Source organism: Glycine max, chromosome 6, assembly GCF_000004515.6.
Source record: "Glycine max cultivar Williams 82 chromosome 6, Glycine_max_v4.0, whole genome shotgun sequence".
Taxonomy (NCBI): Eukaryota; Viridiplantae; Streptophyta; class Magnoliopsida; order Fabales; family Fabaceae; genus Glycine; species Glycine max.
The window spans coordinates 49,976,676-50,001,471 of NC_038242.2; the positions used below are offsets into that span (position 1 = coordinate 49,976,676).

The following is a 24,796-nucleotide window of genomic DNA, read 5'->3' on the forward strand; positions in this document are numbered from 1 at the left end:
TCAACAAATCAATATATTATAGATCAAAAATGCATTTTTGATCAATATCACTAAAGTAGTTTTCTAGTAAGTTTGTAGTTTTTTATAATAAAATGTTCTTGCACAAATGAAAATGTATAATTTGAAGATAAAATAAAGTTATAAAGTAAAGAAAGAAATGGGTTGGTAATGTAAAATTGCTTTGAAAGTAAATTGAATTGAAAAGCAAACAATGTTAAAATAACAGAAATGGAAAGGCCATTAAATGCAAGATAATATAAAAAATGCAAAAAAATAAAATAAAGAACAATAAGTAAATAACTATGAGTTGAAAAGAAATAAAGATCAGGATGAAATATAGAGTTGTGGAGAAAAAATGTAAAAAAAAAAGATGTGCATAAAATGTAAATTGGTCAAAGTAAAATAATTGTAAATTACATTAATATGGATTCAATAATGCATTTTGTCTTGACTCATCGATAATTATTTTTCTTGTACGTTGGTGTAAAGATTTTTGTGTAATTTTCGTAATTCATTAAAATGATTATGATTGTGTCTATTTAATATTTAAAGTTTAATTCAACTGTTCATTTACAAGATTTTGTATAATTATATAACTTATTCAAGTCAACTATCCATCATGTTGGAACTTATCTTTTGGGCTCTCTATCATAACTACCTTTATGCATTTGATCTAAATAACATCTTTCATGATTCTGTGTTAGCTTATTTGAGGAACATCTAACTTGACCAACTTGTCTTCACAAATAACATTTTTCTCTTATCATCGAACTTTATCAGTCTATACCCTTTTCGATTGATATGTTCTTCCACTTCATTCGATCTTCATAGACTTTCTAAGTTTTATACTCTGAAAATTTTACTTTCACCCCTAACACCACCGAATGGTAAAGAGGGAATGGCTTAGGCTAAGGAGCAAAAAGATAGAGAACAAGTATCATCCACTCCGGCAAAAGAGACAGAAAGGGTCTCGGTCTCACCCACTCCGGTGAAGCTATGTTCGAAGAGAGAGAAAGGCATGTCTTACTGATTTTTTTTTAATACTATAAAATCCCACACTTTGAAAAGGAAGTGCACGTAAATAACTTTTTTGATGACTACAAATCTAGAACCAAGTGTGCCTGGGAACATGTAGATCATATCTTCATCTCAGCCACCAATTCGAATCCAACGATCTACGTTACTTGTGCACGGTACAAGACCCATCTTCCTTGTGCATCCCAGAGTCAGTCATTCGTATAAAATAATCTGGTACCTATAACCTATGAAGCACGGACACTCCACTTTTTTATCATGTCCGGTGTTCGATACGGGTCCGTGTTAGTATCCGACACTGATACGACACACTACGTTTTATATTTTAAATATTATAGGTGTTCACGTGTCCATATCTGTATCGTGTTTGGTGTCCTTGTCGATGTCCGTGTTTCATAGACTATAACTAATTAGGAAAAGAGCAACGAATATAACACTTTAGATTGAAATTTATTGTAGTTTATCTATAAAAAAATAGTTAAAAGGAAAAAACAGTCAAAGAGCCTAGTTCAAAATTCTTCATGGACAGCCAAGCAAGAATTAAAAAATAATCAGAGACAAAAATTTCCTATCGAAGAGCGAATCATTCAATTGCCCCCACTTGAATGTATGTTTGTTGATCGAAGGAAAATTAAAATCCTGGTCAAGTATTTTCTCCTTTTCCTTTTAGGTGAACTGCATTAATGTTTTAATACGGTGGCGACATAAAATCTTGTATACGTAAGATGCACATGTATATGAATTGAAGTCATATTTTTTAATTACCAAAATAAAGTTTCAAATTTTTCAGTCGAACTAGAGTTTCAATTAATTGCAAAGTCATGCCTAAATTAATATCGAAAGAATTCATTTTAAAAGAAAGTGTTAATTTGATCAGAGAGTAAAAAGTTGAAAGTAAACGCAGAGAGGGGCATTGAAGGCAAAAAAAAAAAAAAAAGCAACTAAAATGCGTACATAACAATTAATATAATATAGATATGAAAGGGATAGAAGATCATAAGAGCAAGAAACATAAGGTGTGGTGAGTGATATGATGGAGAGATAAAGAGTAAAAAAAGTGTTGTCAAAATTTGTTATATGTGAATATGATATTTCTTATTTCTTTTATCTAGTTGATATGACGTGTATTCATTTTTTTTTACTGCTTGATGTGTATTAAATTTATGAATTCAGCGATACTGTTGAAAAATATATAGGAACTAAATCTGAAAATATCAATCGTTTTTTATTATCTAAGTGTACAAACCTTTTGCATTATCATCTCCATCAGAAACTTATATATCCATATATAATTCCAAATTATACATAGTTATAAAATATAGGGTTTTAGTAAATCTTTTAAATAGAATAATTTTTTTAGGAAAGAACATATTACAACTAGGGGAAATTGTCCAAGTCTTTAATTTTCCTGGAAATATAACATTTTACTAAAATATAATATCATGATACCAAGGAAATAAATTAAGTTTATCACTTTAAATAGGGTCATGTGTGAAATTTAGTTTCAAAAAGTTTTTAATAAACATGCCAACATTTTCAACTTTTTTGCTTAAGTTGATAAATAAAAATGACAAAAAATTAAAAGTAAAAAAGGTTAAAGAATGTGAATGGAATTTTTCAAGATAGAATTTATTATCAAGGACATCTAATGAATAGTGAAACTAGATAACTATGTACTTCCTCCGTATTCAAATATAAGAAGAAAAAATAATTTATACTAATTAAAAAAGATAGTAACATTATTCAATTTTATTAATTTTATTTTAAAAAATAATCTTTTCCTAAATTATCTTTAATTAGAATTTGATTTCAATAAAAAAAAAAGATAATTGAAAATACAAGTTCAATTAACTGAATTCGAAATTAAACTATTTGTTAAACAAGAACACCTCTCACAATTGATCCTATCACTCAATGGTGATATAAAGATATGTTATATCATATATGCAACATCCAATACATCAAATTGTACGTACACATTGTATATTTTATTTTAATTTACAGTCACGCAAAAGTTTTTGTTTTCAAATGATCATTTTTATATTATAATCGAAATTTCCTTTGGGAAAAATTATAGTATAAATTTCGGTCACAATACAGTGTGCAATTGTTGACTGTTTTTTTTTAAAGGAAAATTGTTGCACGTACGTGATAATTTCATTTCCTTATACTGAATGAGAAAGAGGGAGACACAACAGCTTAAGAAATTAAAGTTTTCTGTTCTTTAGCAATGGAAAGGCGAAAAGGGGGAAATTAATAGGGGCATTCTAGTCAATTTTGCAAGGAACTGTCATTCAAAGTTGAACGTATAGTGTCGAGAAACAGAATCATGTTATTACCTCATTTTTTACCCTTCAAACTTTTTTCTGTCTCCATCATCCATCTCTCAAGCTATTGTACAACCCTCCTATTTTTTTCAAAAGCCCTAGCTATCTATCACCCATATATTCCTTTTCTTTTCTCTGACTCTGTATATCATATCTACTTCCAACACAAAGAGGAATATTAATGTAAGCATTAATAAAAATGATGAAAGTCTGAATTTGCACCACCCTTTTAAGGAAAAAGAAAACCAAAATCCTTGGCAATCTCTGAATTAAAAAACCCAACAATATTGCCCCGGGTAGCCTTAGTATTACTCAATATATGAAAACTGCAACTGCAAATAGTAAAGAGGAACAGTCCATTCACACTCCCATCAATCTTATCACATCCTCCTCAAACATAAAATTAAAATAAGAAAAATCTTCCTTGCTTCACCACTTGGAGGTTCAATCACACACACTCTCTCTCTCTAAAAAAAATAGAAATCTGTAATATCAATCATGATTCAGAGTTTGTTTCCTTCCCTATTTCTTTCCTTTTCATTTTCTTTCAAGGTAGTTGTATTCCTTAACACAAACCTCTAAAATGCAACTAAGACATTAAGAAAGAATATTTTTTTAGAGAACAGCGTTTGCTCCTCCACTGTTTCCCAGATTATAAGTATAGTAATCTTTTATCCCTTCAAATCTCCATCCATTCATCCCTCACTCTCTCCCCTCATTGTCTTAGGAACCCTAGAACAAGAACCCTGGTGGCAAAAGACAAAAAAAAAAACCTTGGATCTGCAAAGCCAAAGGGTTTCAAGTTCTTTAATTTGCCAGCTTGTCTCCATGGATTCAATTCAAGAATTTATGGAGTCGTGTAACACTGACATCACCACCACCGCAACAACCACCATGAACACCTCCAGCAACAGCTTGGTTGCTAGCTCCAATTCCCCTTCGGCTTCCTCCACCACCAGCAGCCGCTACGAGAACCAAAAGCGCCGTGACTGGAACACCTTTGGCCAGTATCTCAAGAATCACCGACCCCCTCTCTCCCTCTCCAGGTGCAGCGGTGCAAACGTCCTTGAATTCCTTAGGTACATACACATACACATCTTATACATATCATATCATCCCATACAAAAACATAGTTAACAGATAATCTTTTCTCTTAAACACGTATCTGGAATTCAACTGCAGACTCTCGTGTGTGAAAAATAGACAATCTTGTCACTTAAATATATAATTAGGAATTTGATCCTAAAATTGATGTGTATAAAAAACATCTGTTAAGTACTCTCAGTTGAGAATACTATTTTTTTTAGAAAAAAAAAGCATGTCATGCACCCTTTTCTTAATCTCTCTTCTCTTTTCTTTTTCTTGTTGAATTGTTATTGTGATGTGTAGGTACTTGGACCAATTTGGCAAGACCAAAGTGCACACTCCGATCTGTCCCTTTTATGGGCACCCAAACCCTCCAGCACCATGTCCATGCCCTCTAAGACAAGCCTGGGGTAGCCTTGACGCCCTCATAGGTCGTCTAAGGGCAGCTTTTGAAGAAAACGGAGGAAAACCTGAAACCAACCCTTTTGGAGCAAGAGCTGTGAGGCTCTACCTTCGTGAGGTTCGTGAACTTCAGTCCAAAGCAAGAGGAATCAGTTACGAGAAGAAGAAACGAAAGCGTCCACCACCACCACCACCACCACCACCACAACAACAACAATCATTGCCTCTACCTCATCACCACCGCCACCTCCACCACCACCTCCCTCCCCCAGGTGCAACTCAATGAGATTCAGCTATCCTCATCATTGCTTGGAAAATTCCACTCTTCTCAACGCTTTTCCTGCCTCTATTTATGATCTCTACTTTAAGTATTTAAATTAGGGTTTTCAACTTTTCATAATTTTTCTGCTGAAAGATTTTCTAAGTAGTAGTAGTCCATGTAAGACTGCTGCAATTGTAGTTTTTATCCTGTTTGCTCTGGCAGGAACAAGAAAAGGTTAAAGATGATGTTGTGGAATACTAATATAACATGAACCTGCTTTTAAAGAACACAGTGTGTACTTGGAATAGACTGTTAGCGGGGGTACCTAAAAAGTGGTAGTGGAAGTGAGTGAATGAATATACAACCAAGGAAGTCATCATCCTTACTGTGAGAGGAACCAAAAGCAACGCATTATTCTTAGTTTTCTTTATGTATGTATCTATGTACTTCTACATATTCTATATATCATCCAATATATGTCAAGCTTAATTAGACTTGCAGATTATATATCATTCTCAGTTTTCACCATTTGGGTTTTCTTAATTTGCTACTTTGAATAATGGTTCAATTATGTGTCTCTACTCGTCGGCCACTCTAGAAATTCAATGCCCCAAGTGGTTAATTGTTTGAAGCTATAGAAAATAGGTAGTGATCAGTCACTTCCGTACATCTTCATGACTACCACATTATTTTCGTCTTCTATATGTGTCTCATATTGATTCTCATTAATGGTTCCCTGTACACAAATTTAATTAGCATTTTTCATTTTTTTCTTTTTCTCATTTCCCCTTTTTTTCCTTCCAAGTTGACACTTTTTACTGCTTTACTGTCTCCTTGTATTGTGTGGAGAAGAATGATGTATCGCTTGAGGCTTTGATCATATCAGCTGTGTGCTTCAAATCACTGACAAGTTTTTTTTTGGGATTTTTGCCCATCAAGACCACAGCTAACTGCTGACCGTTACCTTGCTCAATTTGATTGATGATATATTTATTTGTTTATATATATGCATAGTAGTGCTGTCGTTTCAACTGAAGGGAAATGTCGATAAAAAGGAAATTAATGGCAGACAATGTAATTAATTCCTCCGTGACTAAGCTCTATTATTATTTGTGACCTATGCACATGATCCTATTTAATCTCACCAGTTTACGAAGACTTTGAATTAATCAAAAAAAATTCTTTCTTGATCATAATATGTCATTAATTCGCTTGTTTCTGTTTTATTTAGGTTTTGCCATCCAAATTGGGAAGCCTATACCCTCTTGCAAATGTGCATGCATAGCGTTGAATTAGTAACAATTGGGTGTGTTTATTTATATTTTAACCTTAGTTAGAAGTAACTAAGGAGAAAAGCTAATCGAGGGGTATATTATAAATTTTTCAATTTCTATTTTCGATTTTTTTCAATAAAAAAAATTATTATATCCACGAATCAAATACCCAGCTTAATTAGGCAAATTAAAATTGTCGGTAAGAGAATACATAAAGGTCTGCAACGGTTGAAGGGAAAAATAAAGTGAGAGGTAGAGAGAATGTACATTGACAGATCCTTAATATATATAGGAAATATTCTTAATCTATTCATCGAGCGGACAAACCTGTCTGTCTAATAAAACTATAGTTTGGGTCATCTCTAGTTCCTCCTTTTGTGTTTTTCTGATTATTTTGGCATTAAAAATAATTATTGGCAATCCCTCTGATCATGAAGAGGCACCTATTGTACCTCAATTTGGCCATGGCTAGGTGAATTATGTCCAATAGGACACAGGATAGATGCTAGCTAGAGAGAGTATTAGCGAACTTTTATATTTTTCCTTTTATGTGATTCTAGTGGGGTATGTAAGACGCTATATATCACTTTGAGACATAGAGGATGTATTCCTTCCTCTAATCATGTTTTGGTATATATTATTTCGTTGAGTTTAGACTTTAATTTAGGCAGTATACATAGTGATTGACACTGGAGTTTCCCTTAAAATATATAGTAAATTAAGGACTATATATACGATAAAAGCATTAGCTTTGTTGTGTCATCATTGATTTGTTTATTAAGCGGTAGGTGAATCCTGTTAACATCGTACCATTTTTACGAGGACAACTTCTTTATGTTTTATTTGTGTTTGATTCTCAAATGATTATTCTAACAATCCTAGCTAGTTTCCACTTTGCATAGCTAGCAACATATCCAGTACTTCTAGAAATGCTGCTTCATTCTTATAATTGCTTTATATTTTAATTGTGAATAGCCGTTTTCCTTAGTTTTGTGATCTCGGCTTCTTTTTTCTTGTGAATATATATTCGTGCAAGAACAATTAATATGTATATATGGATTTTTTTCAGGATAATTAATATGTATGATTTTGGTTAATTAAATTTGTATCTATGCATGACAACTTCGTTGTAAATAATTGCATACATGAATTCAACACATGGGTCTAAATGCATGCTTCTTAAGATTGCATGCAGTTACAAATATTTTTTAAGGGTGACTCATGAGCTGCATGTTTTTAATACACAGTGAATTTTTTTGTGTGTGTACAATTATGGTAATGAGAGTACTCAAACTTAGGATCATATTTTTTTTAATACATATATAGTGATTATGATCACAAAAACAGTCCTAGTGAAATTTTAACCCTTATCATACCGTATAAATCAGAAATTTTTATATATATAATAACCAGTAATAAGTTTTTTTAACCGATAACGGTAATGCGTTTAGAACTTAAAATCTCATGCAACCTATCTAAATCCTATCACTATGCCAACCCTAATCAGTTATAATTACATGTTACATATTTAGTTATATATAACAATTACCGGCCAAATTAATGGTTCCATATTTATTTATATAACCATTGCCCTAATCAGCTATAGGACCTTATACTAAAATGTGTGAGAAAGAAGAGAGTAGACTCACGATAACATCATTTAGTAACTTTTTATCAATCTAACCCTTGGATTAGTAATTTTAGAAAGTAAATTAAGTCAGTTAACACTTTAGTCAATTTTAAATACAAATTCTCGTTTTATTTAGAAATTAGTTAATATCTGATTGCATCATTTTATTCTAAAATATAATGTATAGTAAATTATTTGCATATAAGTAAATGTAAATTATTATATTACATATTTATAAAAATTTAAGAAAAAAAATTCAGTTATTTTAAGTGTAAATATTTAATACTCAATAAATTTTTCTAAATTAAAAATTTGACTAATTAACTGTTAAATTATATGATAACATCTCGATGATGGTACATATATGTCAAATTTTGATTGAACTGAAATTTCATACATATGTAATTTCACATATATAGTTATTTTTTAAAATTATATTACGAATTAAAAAAATTGATTGATTAAGTTTAAAAAGTATATGAAAATTTATAGATTTGGTCTACTTAATAAAAAAAATTAATTTACAGTTGAAGTAATAAAATACAATGCTTGTAAATTAAGCAAAGTTATACAAAATTTCTTCCAGAATAATCTTTTTCAAAAAGTTGAACAAATATTATTATTTATAACTGAATTTCTTATATTCTTCCTTATATTTTTATATATAAAATTTTATAAATATTTTCGGAGCATCTAATTAAATGTGTTTGACTAACGCGTGTGTTTGTAAAAAAAATTAACATGGTTTATGTTTGGCACTAATATAATCATATTATTTTAAGTGTTGTGTGAATCTAGTACTGTATCAATTATTTTATAATAATATAACGATATATTATTTATGTAGTACTTTATATCTTTATATATATATGTTCCTTCTCGTTTCATTTTTTATCTTTTTTTTTACCACACATTACTTGATTATCATATATTTTCATTTTTATATCTATCTTTTCGTTTCTTTTTCTCTTTCCACCTCCTATCCTACTATCCTAGAAACCACACTCGTCATTTTCCATATTAAACTAGTCATCCTTCACGTTTTTCACTCAAACACGCTTATAAATGACATAGCCATGCCTTTATTTGTTTGACCCAACATGTAATTTTTGTTAATTAATGCCATTTTTCATCTATTATCTTTCACACTTATTTTATTTTGATAGATTGAATTTTAAAAATATCATTTTAATTTTTTATATTTTTAAAATATATCATTTTGATTTTTTTTTAATTTTTCATTTAAAATATTAATTTTTTGTTAATATTTAAATTTTAAAATAATTAATTTAATATAATAATGACTAAAAATCATCACCATATTTTTCTTTGTAAGCTTCTCTCATCTCCAAAGTGTTCATATTCAAAGTTTTCATCTTTACCAATGTTTCTACTAAATTTTTACACCACCAATCACAACCAACAGAGACAACAAACTCATTGGAAAAATTCAAATTTCTAAATCCCTAATCTTAAAAGCCCAAATGTAGAGTGGGTGCTCACAAGAGATGGTTGGGACTTTAGATTTGACACTTGCATGGGTATAGAGAGGGTTGTGGAGCGTCGATACATGGTTAGGGCTCCAGATCTTACACCACCATAACTTTGCAATGCCAGCACCGGCGGTGGGAGTTGCCACTGCGTAGGAGGAAAATATACTATGACACTGCCAAAGGTGGACCTGACACCACCACCACTCTTCATCATCAAATTGTTCCCCCAACACCACCACCCATCTTCCATGTGCGGTGGTGCAGATCTAGCTAGTGATGGCGTGCGGTGACGAGGTTGGTGGTGGTTGTCGCGCATGCGGACCTGGTGTGGTAGAGAGTTGTAGTGGGGTCACAATTGCGCGTAAAGAGGAGGTGAAGGGCACGATGGTCGATGGTGGTTGTGGAGTTACACAAGGACGTGTTGGGGTTGGTGGTGGTATGTGCAGCGACGACAGTGTTAGTGGGAGAGGTGGTTGCACATCCAGATTTGGCGATTTCTGGATCTGAGGAAGGGACGATGATTTGCGATTTCCAGATCTTGTCGTTGTTGCCATTGCGGCTGCAGATGTTTTGCAGTCGTTGGCTTTCTTGATGATGTCGTGGTGGTGGACAATAATGATGGTTTGCGGCAATGAAGAACAAAGAAGAAGAAAGAGAAAGGAAGGGGAAAGAACTGGGAGGAGGGAGTTTTGAATCTTGGTTAGAGAGATAATTTATTTTAGTGATTTTTAATTTTTAAAATAAAATAAAGGTAATAGTGATTTTTAACTATCACTATATTAATTAATTATTTTAAAATTTAAATATGAATAAAATACGAACCTTTATTAATGAAAATTGAAAAAATATTAAAATGAGATACTTTAAACATAATTAAACTTTTAAAATATAATGTATCAAAATAAAATAATTGTGAAACATAATGTATTAAAAGTAATATTAACTTTTTTTATTCAGTTTTTTGCAATTTTGATCTGGGAATTTCCATCTTATGTTGAACATGCAAATTGTATTAGATTTTCCTTTCATTATTGTCATTACATACAGAAGAAATTTGTCCAAATAATTATACCATTGTACATGTAATTTTTAGTAACATTTTTTTGTCTAACATTTAATTAAAATGTTGCTAAAAGCTTTTAGCAACATGACATGAACCTACCATCGTCCAATTATTTTAAATCTCCTTTGCAATGGATGGAAGGCTCATGGGTAAAAGTAGAAGCTAAAAGAAACAAAAAGGATTTTCAAAGCTTAATCATGAAGGTTCAATCTAAAGAAGGTTTAGCTAAATCATACCACAATCTAAAAACTATCTCATATTTATAATATAAAAACTATTTCAGCTAGGGATGTTCCTGAGTCAAAGTAACCTGCGAATCCAACCAGACCCAAACAAATTGGGTTGATTTTTTAAGTGTTTGAGTCAAATTCAATCCAACCCAACCCAATTAAACTCGGTATTGAATGGGTTGGGTAATCGGTTTTGTATTTTAGACCTATAACCCATCTCAATCCAAACATATATATTATGATAATAACAATAATAATAAGCAATCTTTCGAGACAATTGTTTACGAACATATACTACTAAATGATTTCCATTATACCATGGGTCCTCAACCTTCAATTTATTACTATACCAATAAAAAAAATTGACAAAATATACTTCATAAAGGTTATATTCTAGTGTTTTATTGTATTTACATTTGTTTTGGTTGTATAACATAATAACCCTTGAAGATATTGGATTATATCTCTAATTGAGATTTTGGATTATTTGAAGGTTTTCTAAATGGTAGATATTAATTGAGATTTTGAATTATATTTCAGTTGTTTTTAATTAAGTATATTTTGTTGATGACATTTTTCTTTTATATTGCACAAGTTGTCTTAGATAAATGGCAAATAGAAGTTGTATTGAAAGTGTCAATGGCTCAAGTTATTTACCACCACTTACTCCTTCTTAATGTCCTTTGTAACATAAGTAAGTTGGTTTAATTTATTTTTAATTTAAATATGTTTCAAAATTATTTATTTCAATTTTTTAAAAAAAATACATATTTTCACTAAGTTTGGAACTAGTGCCAGAAGGCCGGATATGAGGATATTTATTTTTTATTCCTAAAGTTAAGTTTCTACTTTGTCTCTTATCATTCAGATTATATGGTATACAACATTATTTTTGGTATAATGTCAAGAAGTATGTTTAGGTTGGTTGATCTTGCGTGACATGGAAGGAATCAAGTCTTTAGATAACCTGTGATTATCATAATCTAATCATTTTAATTTAATTAAAGACGGTAATTTTAATGTATGAGGCATAATTATTATGTTGAATCTCCATGTCATCTTATTAATTGAGTGATTGTTGACAAATTTATAAGAAAATGATAATTTTTTAAAAAAATGGCAAGATAAGTAGATTTTGAAAATATTATAAGTTATCAGTAAATCGTATTTTAAAACACAACTTCATATTTAAAAAAAATTGTGTTTTAAAACACAACTTTAAAACGTCATAATTTTAAAAAAATAAATATAAAATACTTAAAGTTTTGATCTAAAACCCAACTTCATATTTTTTTAAAAATATATAAAATGTTTAAAGTCGTGATTCAAAACACAATTTCAATATTAAAAAAAATTACCGTTCTAAAGTTTTATTTTAAAACATGACTTACCCATCACCTTTGATATTTTAAAAATATATCTATTCCTTCACGCTAGCCTATGCCCTGTTAAACATTACTATTGGGTACAAAATATATGGTACGAAGAAAACAATAAAAAAGTAAATTTAATATACCTTTTTACCTTATACACACTATTAACAGGAACTTATTTTTTTCCCTATCTGTTTGTCACATTATATTACTCATGATACATCTGATTCTCTGTTTTGTCTCTTTTTTCTTTAGTTCTTAAGTAGAGATTGATGTCCACCAATCTTTTTTCTAACCAATATTATGTTGTTCTTCCGGTTTTGTGCAACTATTTTTTTTCATTTACCATTATTGTTTAAAGATTTAATTATAATATCTCTTTCTGATTTTGTGATAATTATTTTAAAAATTAAATATAAAATGATTTTTATTTAATTAACAGTATAAAATAAAAATATTTACCTGATAATATATCAAAATTAAACTCTTAAATTAAATAAAAACAAAAAAAAATAAAGTCACAAATTTATTTGTCATACTTTTTATATATAAAATTGTATGTAGTTGTACAACAAGTAGTTAAATCTACATTTTCGTCTCATTAATTTGAGCTGAAATGATTTCACATTGTTTTAATTGTTGCCCGACAGAAATTTATAGAGGGACCTATCAATTCAAGCAACAAATGAACTACTAAATCTAACGAATCTTCACGATTGACTGGAATTTTGTTACTTCAAATAGTTTAATAAAACTTTGTCATTACATCATATAAATAAATAAAAGTTTGTCATTCAAATAATCTTGAAGGTAATCAATGCCCGAAATCACTGCTGAAATTAAGATTTCTCTTTTAACATTGAGATGGGATTTGTCAATGCTCAAAGTTCATGTTGCGTGCTATGAGCTTAATGGGAAAGAGGAACTGCCATAAATTAAATAATTGAGTACAATCAGAACTACATAACGTACACCATGTTTGCATTCTTACTTTTTTTTTTCCTTTTTTTTCAGAGCTCAAGTTGAATTTTTTTAAAAACTTCGAAACGGAGGTAGGTTGTGGTTGAGTTGAAGGATGTTCCGAGCATTGTTTGGTCATTTATGCTAAATGTACGAGAACGTACATTTGATCAGAATTCATACCATAAAAAACGTGTTCTGAGATGGAACATTTCAACCAAACTGCCTGCCTCGAATTATTGAATACGAGCTACAGTTCTTGTGGTTATAAATTTTGTTTTGTCATTCCAATATGTTCGGTGTGATCGAGATTGACATAGATAAATATTAAATAATATTCTTAACATATTAATTAAAAAATTAAAAGAAAAAAATTATATTATTTATGATTTTTTTTATACTCTTCTATGATATCTACACTAAATAATTTCTCCTTTTAAATCTTAAATCAAAATCCTAAAAATACTTATTAATAAGACCCTATATCATAATTTATAAACACAATAGACTCTTAATGCAAATTACCATCCCTCGGATTCCCTTAAAAAATTTTTAGAGTTTGTTTGGATAGGAAAATTTAAAATTCTAAGAATTTCAAATACTTCAATTGAAATTCTTTTATTTTCAAAATTTTGTATTTAAATAAAAAAAATTAAAATTATGAGGGTGAAAAAAAAATGAATGAAAAAAAAGAAAAAATACGGTTAGTGTGTATTCTTCTACGCTCACACCCGATCTATTTCACGAGCTCAAACGTTATTTCTTGAAGAAGACTGCAAAAAGAGAATTTCAATTTCTCACCTTTTGAAAGGAAATTGAAATTCCAGATTTTTAGTTGTTTAAAATTTTGTTTTAAAATTCCAAAATTTTAAATTTTTCAAAAAAAAACATCAAAGCAATGAATTCTAGATTACATAAATTTAAATTCTCTGATAAATTATTTTCCTCAGTTAAAATTTTCTATCCAAACACACGGTTGTTAATTTGCATAGCCGTTGTTGAAATTAAATTAAAACAACATCTAACTAGAAGTCTATAATCTATAATTCTAACACTCATGTAAAACACACATACTGAATAATGGTAGTCTATGCCAGAAAACATTTTCTCCATTTTCCTTTTTTTTATTTCTTCCATTACTAAACTTTTAGAAAAATAAATGTTCATTATTGAATATGTATAATCTCCAATTCATTTATTGTTTCAAAATCTTAGTAATGAAGAAAGAAATTGAAAGAAAAAAATAAAAAAAATCACCTAATCTAGGCATATAACAACTGGTGAATAAAAAGATATGTTTGACTCTTTCCATTTTTGTCTTTACGAAAGAATTTTATTGGGTTTCTCATCACACTTTATTTTACAATTTCAATTTATTTATATATTTTAAATATTATATATATATATATATATTAATTTATTAGTTATATTTTAATTCAAACAATTAATATATACAAATTAATAAAAAATTTAAGAAATAAAATATATTTTAGTGAAAAATATATAATTTTAAGTTTTTCATTTAATTGATATTATTATTACTTAAATTATTTAACCATTAAAATAATTAATTCCTGAATCCAAACCCAGTCCCATTTTTACAAGAGTAGAAAACCCCAACGATAGCTCCATTGTGGATCAAAAAATGTTTTTTTTCCATCAAAGTTAGCTTAATGTTACTAGTCCAACGATCCGTTGAGCTCGTCCAATACTTTCTATAAATCACTGCATGCTATTAATTACGAAACAATATCTACGAAACAGTACGAAATACATGTAGTTTTGTTTTATTGGTTAAAGATTAAATGAAAAGAAAAATAACTGAAAAACAAAATTGATGTAAACTTCTAACAATTTATTTAATGTTATTTTTGGGTGTTTTTTGTTTCTATCTTTATCTATTTTACATGTTTGTGGCTTGATTGCTTATTTGTATGTTTAGTTAGACTTTTTAGTGTTGAAAAATGCTTTAAAACAATAAAACTTGATAGAGCAAGCTAGAGGCCTGTGTATCTAGGAATAGAATGTAGTAATCTAGTATGATTTGCATTGTATGCTTATTGCAATTCTTTTAGAACGAGTTTGTTGAAGAATCAAGGACAAAAACTAATTGAATTAGACTTATTCTTGTAAGAAATCATGATTTGATTATTTACTCAGTGTAAGAGCGCTAGAATAACGTTAAATAGAGAAGAATCTTTTATACGACAAGAGAAAGTTCAATAGAATTCAATAGAAAAATCTCAGACGCTTTTATCTTGATATTTATCGCATCTTTACAGCTTTGAGTTTATTTGACTATTATCTAAGTAGTTTAACACATTGCAGAAAACTTATTCATCATTGAATCTTTATTTTATTTTCAAGTTAAAAAATGTTTACATACTGAATATACATAATCTAGGTGAAACAAATTTCCTGTGAATATGATACTCGGTCTTACCGTTTTATATACTACTTATGCACATCGGTACACTTGCCGGTAGGCGAACAACTAACATACATTTTCTACGGATTGAGCCACAATGTTGTGGGCACTCTTGACATGCATTTTCTCTTCTAGTGCGCCTTCCATACCCTTGTGAGCATACCCACACCGATGTGAGGCATAGGCACACCGGTGTGGGGTGTGTCAGAATTATGTTTAAATATATTTAATTCTATTTTTAATTGGGCTTGGACCTATTCCTTGTTTTTAGGCTTTTAAATAGACCTATTAAGGAGAGAAAAAACATTCTAAATTGAACTCTCTTGTGACAACTTTGGAGGTGTAGGGACTTACCTATCATTGTTTCTCCAACAAGGGCTTCTTCCCTATGGTTCTGAGCAATTATCTTATCTTTCATTAGAGTTTAATGTAATTGGATCTACTTTTAATGCAATTCCTAGCCTTCAACATGGAATCAAGACTAAACCATTTCATGAATATGAACAAAATGTTTGTTCAATTAAAATAAATAAAAAACTTGCAACATTGAAGAGTTTCAAAATCAAAGGTCAAAACGTAAAAAGGGGTCATTGTTCTACCTTATCGTTCAACACAATTTTGTTTCTGGGACTATAGAATAACATGGATGTTTCTTCTTCTTATTCTTCTTATAATATATGCTACTTGTGTTGTGTGATATTGTTGTAATTAGTACGCTAAGGTATGTAGCACTAACATAGTCAATTTCACCAAACAATCTTAATCATTCGATCCAAAATTGTTGGGCCTAACTGTTTAGGGAAAAAAGGGATAAATACCCATTTTTGTACTTAGAAGTGTCAAGTAGTAACAAATTGACCCTTGAAAGATAAAAAAAATTAATTTTTAGTCCTCGAATTTAAAAAAAGTGACATATTTATCCTTCTATTGACGTACCATCGTGAACCTTAATATGAGCACACAGGTGAAATTTGGGTTAGTTACGTAAGAGTCCTTCTATACAAACTAATTTAATTTAGAAGTTTTTTTTACTCAAACTAAGGAGTGAAGATTATAAAATACTCATTATTTATATGTTACGTATGGTGGTGGTTTGTTATCTATTGTGGCTAGTTTATGAATCTTGTAACTGGTCCCATATTGTGTGGGTTGTTGCAATGAGGTAACGACGGGAGCGGTCCAAAAATATTTAAAATAGAATCACCATCAATATTTTTTATCTTGAGGGAAAATATTGAAAAACCCTTTTAAGAAATGACCTTTGAAATTAAAGATCGGTTTGGGAGTCACTTACGCATAAAGAAGATTTTAACACCCTACAACTCCGATAAGAAAATGATACTTATAAATAATTACACAAAATCTAAACAATCTCATAAATATTTATTTTACCCCAAAAAGAAAATACTTTAGTTTTTTTGCTGTCATTTTTATCTTTTTTTATATGAGAGAAATGATCTTTGCACAAAAATTTAAGCTAGCAAATTATTAGTCATTAAATTTTTCAAATCAGGTAACATTAAAAATAGATTGTTGCTTACTCAAATAAAATTATTTATTTTGTTAAAATAATAACTGTGCGCCAAAAGCTCAGATAACAAATGGTTATTTTATGAACTTTTATGATTTAAGTAAAGGGTAGAATTGCTATTCAATTAATGTCACAAACCATTGCATAAATTAAAAAAAAAACGTTATTTTTATTTGAAAACACAAACAATATGAATTAAGAAAGAAAGTAAAATCAGAACTTTTATACTACAAGGAAAATTATTCATCACTTTCTAACAAAAGAAAAATGAAAAATAAAATACATGTACCTGAAACTAAATCATGACCTTGTATTCTTGTTTTTTTTTTTTAAGAAAGAAAATCAAAACTAAACTAACCTATACAAAGAAGCACATATTGCAAAGGACACAACCTTACACTTTCTTATCATTATTTTAATATGTCTAACTTAAAAGATAAAATAACAAAAGTAAAAATAAACTTAATGAATAAATAAAAAAAAACCTTTCCTGCCTCTTGTATCCTAGAGTTATGATTATTTCTTTCTTATAAAAGGTTGAACTTTCTTTTTATCCACCAAAACAACATATTTTAATATTGTAATCCTAAAATAAAAAAGAAACACCGTCTTTTGACTCATAATACGAAGGTAAACATGTGGTCACAATATATATACGTATTTTATTCAAAAAATAAACATATGGGCCGCATACATACACGAATTCATGAAACCAAAAATTAAATGAAGAAGCCGAACATAACAGCATATGAACGAGAAAAAAAAAAAAAGAACAAGGACTTGATCTAAAGCACGTAACAGTAAAAGAAACCTACAAACTTGGACTTAATTTAGGATTCGGAATAAGGTGCTATTGACTTATGTTGCAAGTGTGAAACTACTGATTATAGCAGGATAATCACCTATTGAAACAATTTTGAAGAAACTGGATTTTTTTTCCTCCTTCGATATTTCTTTTATAATCCAAGAACAACTTATGAGAGTCTTCTTATATTTGCCACATCTTCTGTAAATTTTACTTTTCTCTTTTTTTTTTCAAAAATATTTTAAATACTTTTTATTTAAAAGATAAAACTATACCTAAATAAAATTGAGTATTCACATGGATTTTGGTTCAATTCATTTCGGGGACTATATTGCCATTTGTTCACCAAAAACAAGTTGCACCCACGATAAAATTGAGCAACCCAATGAAATCATTATTTAACGCACAAAAACTACCAAAGTTGATTCATCGATTTACCCTATGATGTGGTGTAAACAATTATAGGTTGATCTTCATCTTCAAATGACGCAACGGAAAAGTTTCATCACAATGGCTATGGAGGTTGTTGGAGTCGTTGCTCACCCCATAACAAAAGAAAATATGAATTACCAAAATTGAACCAAACAAAAAAATGAACTCAACAGAATGAAGGGATAAATTCAACATCATCAAGGAGGCAAGGATTGTAACATGCAATCAACTTTTTCTTTTTCTGCTGTAATCAAGATTAATTTACAACATGTTAAATTTATGATACAAAAGAATGAAGATACAACAAACCTCTGCAGTGATAACAAAACCTCTATCCTTCGGATAGCAACCAATGAAATCTGGTAATAAACAGATATACTCTCAAGTAGCCAAAAGAATATGGAACTATGCATAAGAAAGAAAAAAAAAGACAGAAGATCACTTTTCTTGATGGATTATCTGAGATACGAAGCATTTCTACCTGTCCACTTTCAACAACCCTGTCATACGCAATCTTCTCTGCTTCTCTACAAATCTGAATATCATCAGGAAAATAGTATTGATAAACAAATTTTACAACCAAATGCGGAAGCAATGCTGTTACTATGATTCCAAGCAACAATAACCAGAACAATCCAGTTCCTGCAGCATCAAAGAAGGCCCTGCAAAGTTAAGGAGATGTCAAGGTTAGTCTCTATATACAGAAGCAGAAGCAATATAGGATTGGAAAGGTTTTCAATGCACACAAAGGCAACAGAGAATATCTTATGAATTGGATATGGTTTTCTCCATGATTAGTCAACTCATAGAACAACATGAGATAAGCCTTATCCTACTAGTTGAGGTCGGCCATGTACCAAACTATGTCATTGAAAACCAAATATGAGTAATTTAGATCTAGATATTTTTTAATGGTTTCTCATCAAGCTTTCTTTAATCTTGTTCTTCTTCTGTGGTTTAAAAACTAAAATAAGTCACTTAGACAAATACAGAAATATGTTGGGTGTAAATAATACAGAAGTATGAATTATTGTTTTCACTCAGAGGACTAAAATAGCAATGGAAGATGTATCTTGGCTTAACATTGAGTATAACGTAGAGCTCCATTCATTTATAGCAGTTGTCAAAGTGAAGGCACTGAAGAGTACATACCTAGAAAACACATACACATAACAGATTACTAACATGTTGAAATGTGAAGAAAACATCTAACAGACAAAAAGAGAAAAATATCATTATTATCATACTTTAGGAGAAAATTGAACGAGTCAAAAGCCACCAAAAAAGAACCATAAAAGCCATTTATTTATTTTTAAATCATAGGGTTGGTTGAATGAAATACAGGCTTCAAAGCACACCACCCAATAAGAAAAACTTTTGAAGGTGAAGTTTGTGGCATAATTAGAAGTTGTATGATAAAATCAGCTACACACACAAACATTTGTTGGATTGTAACTTACCAAAATAGGACAAGAACAAGGACAGCATTTCTGTAAAAATTGTACAGTATCATGTAACCAAGCCGTTGGTAGTTCCAATGACTATGTATCAATAAGAGAGGAACTGAAAACCTAAAGTGCCCCATTGCAAAATCAGATGCCATTACAGCTTGGACCTTCTTGTCCACTGAAGCCAATTCCAACATCAACCATTTGAATCATTGAGACATCATTAGCACCTGTAATGTAACACATGCATAATGGAATTTATTACACCACAGAACATAAATCAGACCAGCCAAAAACTACTCAATATTTTCTATTGCTATCAAACTTTTGAAGGGGAATGACAAGGTCTAACAAAAAATCAATTACCATCTCCAATGGCTAGTGTCATGTCAGATGTTCTATTCTTCACAAGGGCAACAATTCCAGCCTTTTGCAGCGGAGCGACACGACAACATAGAACAACAGAACTTCTACTTGCAAGTTGAAATAGCTGAAATCAACAGAAGAAGTAGCCAAAATCAGCAAGGAATAAAGTACATTGTAAACACCATCCAAGATTTAATGGGACTAAAGTACTAAACTAACCTGTTCTTCAAGTTCACTGTCAAGAATATGCACAAGGCTGGTACCATCAATAATCAAGGCTACTGGAGTCGCATGGGAACTTCCTTCAGCATTGTTGGCAACGCCAGATGTCGACATGAGCTTTTTAGACATGACAAGGGCATCTTGCAAACTTTTTCTGCATGATTCTCTGTTCTTGCTATTGATTGTAATCTGAGTCATGTTGCTTGTTAGGAGCTTTGAGTAGTAGCCAATGGATATGGCAGTTTCTTGTTTGTCTCCAGTCAGAACCCATACTTTAATGCCTGCAATCCTTAGAGACTCAATGGATTCAGGCACACCTTGTTGCAGCTTATCTTAAATGGAAGATGCACCTAATATGGCAAAACTGTTCTCTACGATGCTCGAAACCTTGCGGAGCATTGCAGCCCTTCCAAACACAGCAGTGCTTGCTGCCTCAAAGGATGCATGCCATTGCTCAAATTCTGAAGCATTCAAGTCTCTCATACCAATAACAAGTGTCCTCAAACCCATGGAAGAGTAAGAGTGAAGATGTGCTTCAGTGGCTCTTACTAAGTCCATTTTGAATGACCTGTCTATCACATTAAGCATGGATGTGTCTGCTCCTTTGACAAAAACTTTCACTGAATTGTCAGGGTACCCCAATATAACTGACATTCTCTTCCTGTCACTGTCAAATTCATGCATACCCAAGACATTGAACCTGCAATGCTCATAATGGGATGATTCATTAGAAAAAAAGAGTAATCACCATTGTTTTTTTTTTCTTGATGAAAAAAATGTTAATTGTTAATTTGTTAGTTTTTGTTAGCAGGAGAAATCACCATTGTACAACATTAGAGAGTTTCATCTCATGCTTATTATCTAACCATCAAGATAAGTAAACTTACTATGTGCACTCCTATATCATAATTATAGAGCCAGGGGAGAAAAAGACCAAAATTGTATACAGCATATTCTAGAATCAAGACTTACTTCTACCAGTTATCATATATATAGGTTACTAATAAAATAGACAAGAAAATCCAACAAAAATATTTAGACACAATTTCCTATCTTCTTAAACAACACTCTTAGACTATTAGCTACAAATATGAAGTTTGTCAGTAACTATTTGTGGAGAAAGATAAAGAAGTATTAAAAACAAGATTCAACTTACTTTTGTCTTTATCCATGAATATCAATGACTAAATGGCCAGAGGTTCGTTCTATGAGCATAAAACCATAGGCAGCAGCAGAATAAGCCAGTGCTTGTTCATCTGGTGATTCTCCTTGGTAATCTATCAGCTTGACATCAGGGTCAGGTGTGTCAACACTCAACAACAAGAGGCACAATGGTGTTGCAGGTTGCCAGTGTCAGAAAGAAATCATGAATCCGTTTTCCCTCCACATTTTGAAGTCCACTTCTTGATAGCTGCAAAAGCTCTGGATTAACTTTCACTTTCATCTTTGATAATTTCTTAATGTCATTACACTTGACCATTAAGCAATGATCAAAAGTAAAAAAAATAAAAAATGAAGCGGATAATTTGATGATGATGATATTGATAAAGATGTTTTCCTTAGCATCCTAGCACATCAAACTGGCCAGCAAAAGAAAAAACATTCCGACCTACTATGCCACTTATGGTTAGAAATGTCACAATATGATTTGTTTCTCCACAGATTCAACAATCCAGATATCTGAGAAACACTTGCAATATCATGTGAATTAACTAATCGAATATTGCTTAAAAACAAATCTTAGGAGCAAACGATAAACCGACACATCAACAAAAAATTATATCTTCCATAAAAGAAAAGAATGGGAGAGGTGAGAAAAGAGATGCTCAATCAATGCAGTAGCTCCCATCCATAAATTAGGCACAATAGACTTCATAATAAAATGATTCTAAACAAACATATACTTTAGTAACATTCATTGTCAATAAATAACCAGAATAAAAGTCACACAGTCACAGTGACACATTTCAGAAACCAGCAAAACAGAAAAACGCTAACCTTGTAAATGACATAATTAATGAAACTTTCAACCAGTTTACGAGTTTCAGAAGCATATAACTCCGTGAAAAACACAGCCTGCAAGTGGTAAGAGGGCCCATAAATAGCAAGAAGTATATTAACTGATAAAAGAAATTAACAGGATCTATACTATCATGGACACCACCCTACCCTACAAGATTACTTAGAAAGTAAAGAAGAAACCAAAAGCAGCATAAATTGAACAATGTGTAAATCTTTGCTATTACACCTTTCTAATAAATAAATAAAATATGTTCCCAAATCCCAGGCAGAAAAAAGATTGATGATAGTTGACCATCACAATTTTCAGGAACTATATTACACTATCCTATTTTTGTATCAACTCACTAGCCCAAAATAGGAAAAACACAAACAACAACAAATTACACCTAAGCACGTGGCCATCTTAGTTAAGACTTCACAGCTAAATATCTCCCCCTTTATATCTTAGTTTGTAACGAAGCATAAACTCCTGAAATAAAGTTAACAATGCAGCTATATTAAATGCTATTATTGTACGCATTCTCAGCCAGAAGGGTGAACATACAGGCAACCACAAATTAACATCATAAATTGGTACAATCCATGAATTCCTAATATTAGTAACTACTGCTCAATACAACAAACTCACCTCTCTTTTTTTTGGGGGGGAAAGGACAACAAACTCACCTTGAGGCAAAGATTGAGAAGGATAAATACATTGATCATGCAATTCACCAGTAGCCCTATGGTGGTGTACAAACCCAAAGGCAACTCAATGTCTTGGCTGGCATTGTCCAAGTGAATTAAATTCCACCCGATCAGTCTATCTGATGTAAGTTTATCCAAAGACAAGTCTGTGAAAAACTGCAGACCCACAAAGCTTAATACTGTAGAAACCGCCGAAATCGCTACCAGAGGGCAAAGTCTATAAATCAGCTTAAAACATAGTTATGTTACTGTTTTACCATGTCAGGTCTCCAGATAAAATAGGATACCCTAAAAGAGAAAGAATGAACAAGTGATCAGTTAATATGCTACCAAAAACAAGTCAAAAAAGGTTACATAATAGAAAACCCTGAACCCAGTGAAGGCAATCCCACAACTCATTTCCCAGCAAGGGACTTACACAACCAAGAGGAAAAAAAAGGTATATCTTTTTTTTCAAATTTGCAATTGCAACGACTAAATCAATTGTGGCAATCAAGGCGCATGCGAATTTCGCATTTTTTTTCGGGAATTATCAATACCCAAAAATGAAAAACGACTTTATTTCCATTTCTAATTCAAACCGACGAGAAAAAAAACGAAATTGATACAATCCCATTTCTCCCCCACACAAAAATCCTCCAACTGATCAATGACATATCCACTAATCAAGCTCAGAAATTGCAGAAAACCCTAGAATCATAGTACTAAAAAAGATGGAGAATTTGCAACAAACCCAAATCAATCATAAAATTCAAAGGGTAATTGATGGTAAAGTTGATTAAGAAAACAATTTCATTGTGTCAGAAAACGATAAATGCAAAAACAAAATTGGGAAAGAGAAAAAGAAAAAAAGAATGAGAAAGAAACACGAAAAGAACCTGACTCGATCTAGGAGGAGGGAGAGGAAAGGAGGGTTGGGGTTTCTGCAATTACCATTCGCATCGGAATCAAGACAAATACAGGAGAGAGAGAGACAGAAATTAGGTAGAGAGATTGAAAAAGAAAAAGAGAAACTATATATATCTATATTTTTGCGAGAATTTAATTTAGGTTGCTTTTGCGATCAATAATAATAAAAAATAACCTGATGAAAAAAAATTTAGTTGACATCAGTCAAAAATAATCTCAGGACCTAAAAAACTTAACCGACATGAGTTTAATGGTATATTTTTATTCTTAAGAGATATTTTCTCTAATTTTTATTCCTCTAAAATTTAAACCATTATCTTTTTATCTCAATTAAATAAGTAAATTTAACCGGCCTAAATTCAGCTTATTTTAGATCAACCAAAATGTACTTATAAGAAATAATAATAATAATAATAAAAATTTATTATAAATTTTATCCTTCAACTTATATTATCTTACATTTTTATCATCTAAGTTTTTTTTTCTATAAATATTATTATTTAAATTTAAATTTTTTTATATTTTACCACCTTTGATATGCCAACAAAAAAAATAAAGAAAAAAACAAAATAATGTTTTACTTTATTATCAATATAATAATAAAATGCATAAAAATTAGATAATAAAATTTTTTGAAATATTAAAAATTATGTGATGAAATTTACTATTAAACTTCATATAAAAATCCAAAATTGATTTTTGTATTGTCTGTTTTTTTAGAATTAGATCGTTTAAAAAGTTATTTTAATATTTAATTATGAAAATACTAACCACCTCTCAAATTATTTGTTTTGAAGAAAAGATATAATAT

At 30.6% G+C, this 24,796-nt stretch overlaps 1 protein-coding gene and 1 long non-coding RNA gene across 6 annotated transcripts; one reads left to right on the plus strand and one right to left on the minus strand.

The window, feature by feature from the left end:
- Window positions 1-4,144: 4,144 nt before the first annotated feature.
- On the plus strand, window positions 4,145-5,224 carry LOC100527409 (uncharacterized). The gene is given in 2 exon segments (NM_001248736.1): window positions 4,145-4,441; window positions 4,752-5,224. Coding segments are annotated over 2 exon segments (636 nt in total). The 5' UTR covers window positions 4,145-4,190; the 3' UTR covers window positions 5,137-5,224.
- A 13,322-nt stretch (window positions 5,225-18,546) lies between these two features.
- Window positions 18,547-24,140, minus strand: LOC100817895 (uncharacterized). 5 transcript variants are annotated; one of them, XR_001388845.3, is made up of 9 exons: window positions 23,955-24,098; window positions 23,056-23,364; window positions 22,366-22,443; window positions 21,524-21,778; window positions 20,365-21,067; window positions 20,146-20,269; window positions 19,792-20,009; window positions 19,415-19,483; window positions 18,547-18,993 (listed from the first exon to the last, which is right to left on the minus strand). It is a non-coding gene; the product is annotated as an uncharacterized lncRNA (long non-coding RNA). The 5 variants fall into 5 exon arrangements; XR_005892123.1 differs by lacking the exon at window positions 19,415-19,483 and having other exon boundaries at window positions 24,010-24,140; XR_005892124.1 differs by having other exon boundaries at window positions 18,547-19,483; window positions 23,955-24,096.
- Window positions 24,141-24,796: the final 656 nt, after the last annotated feature.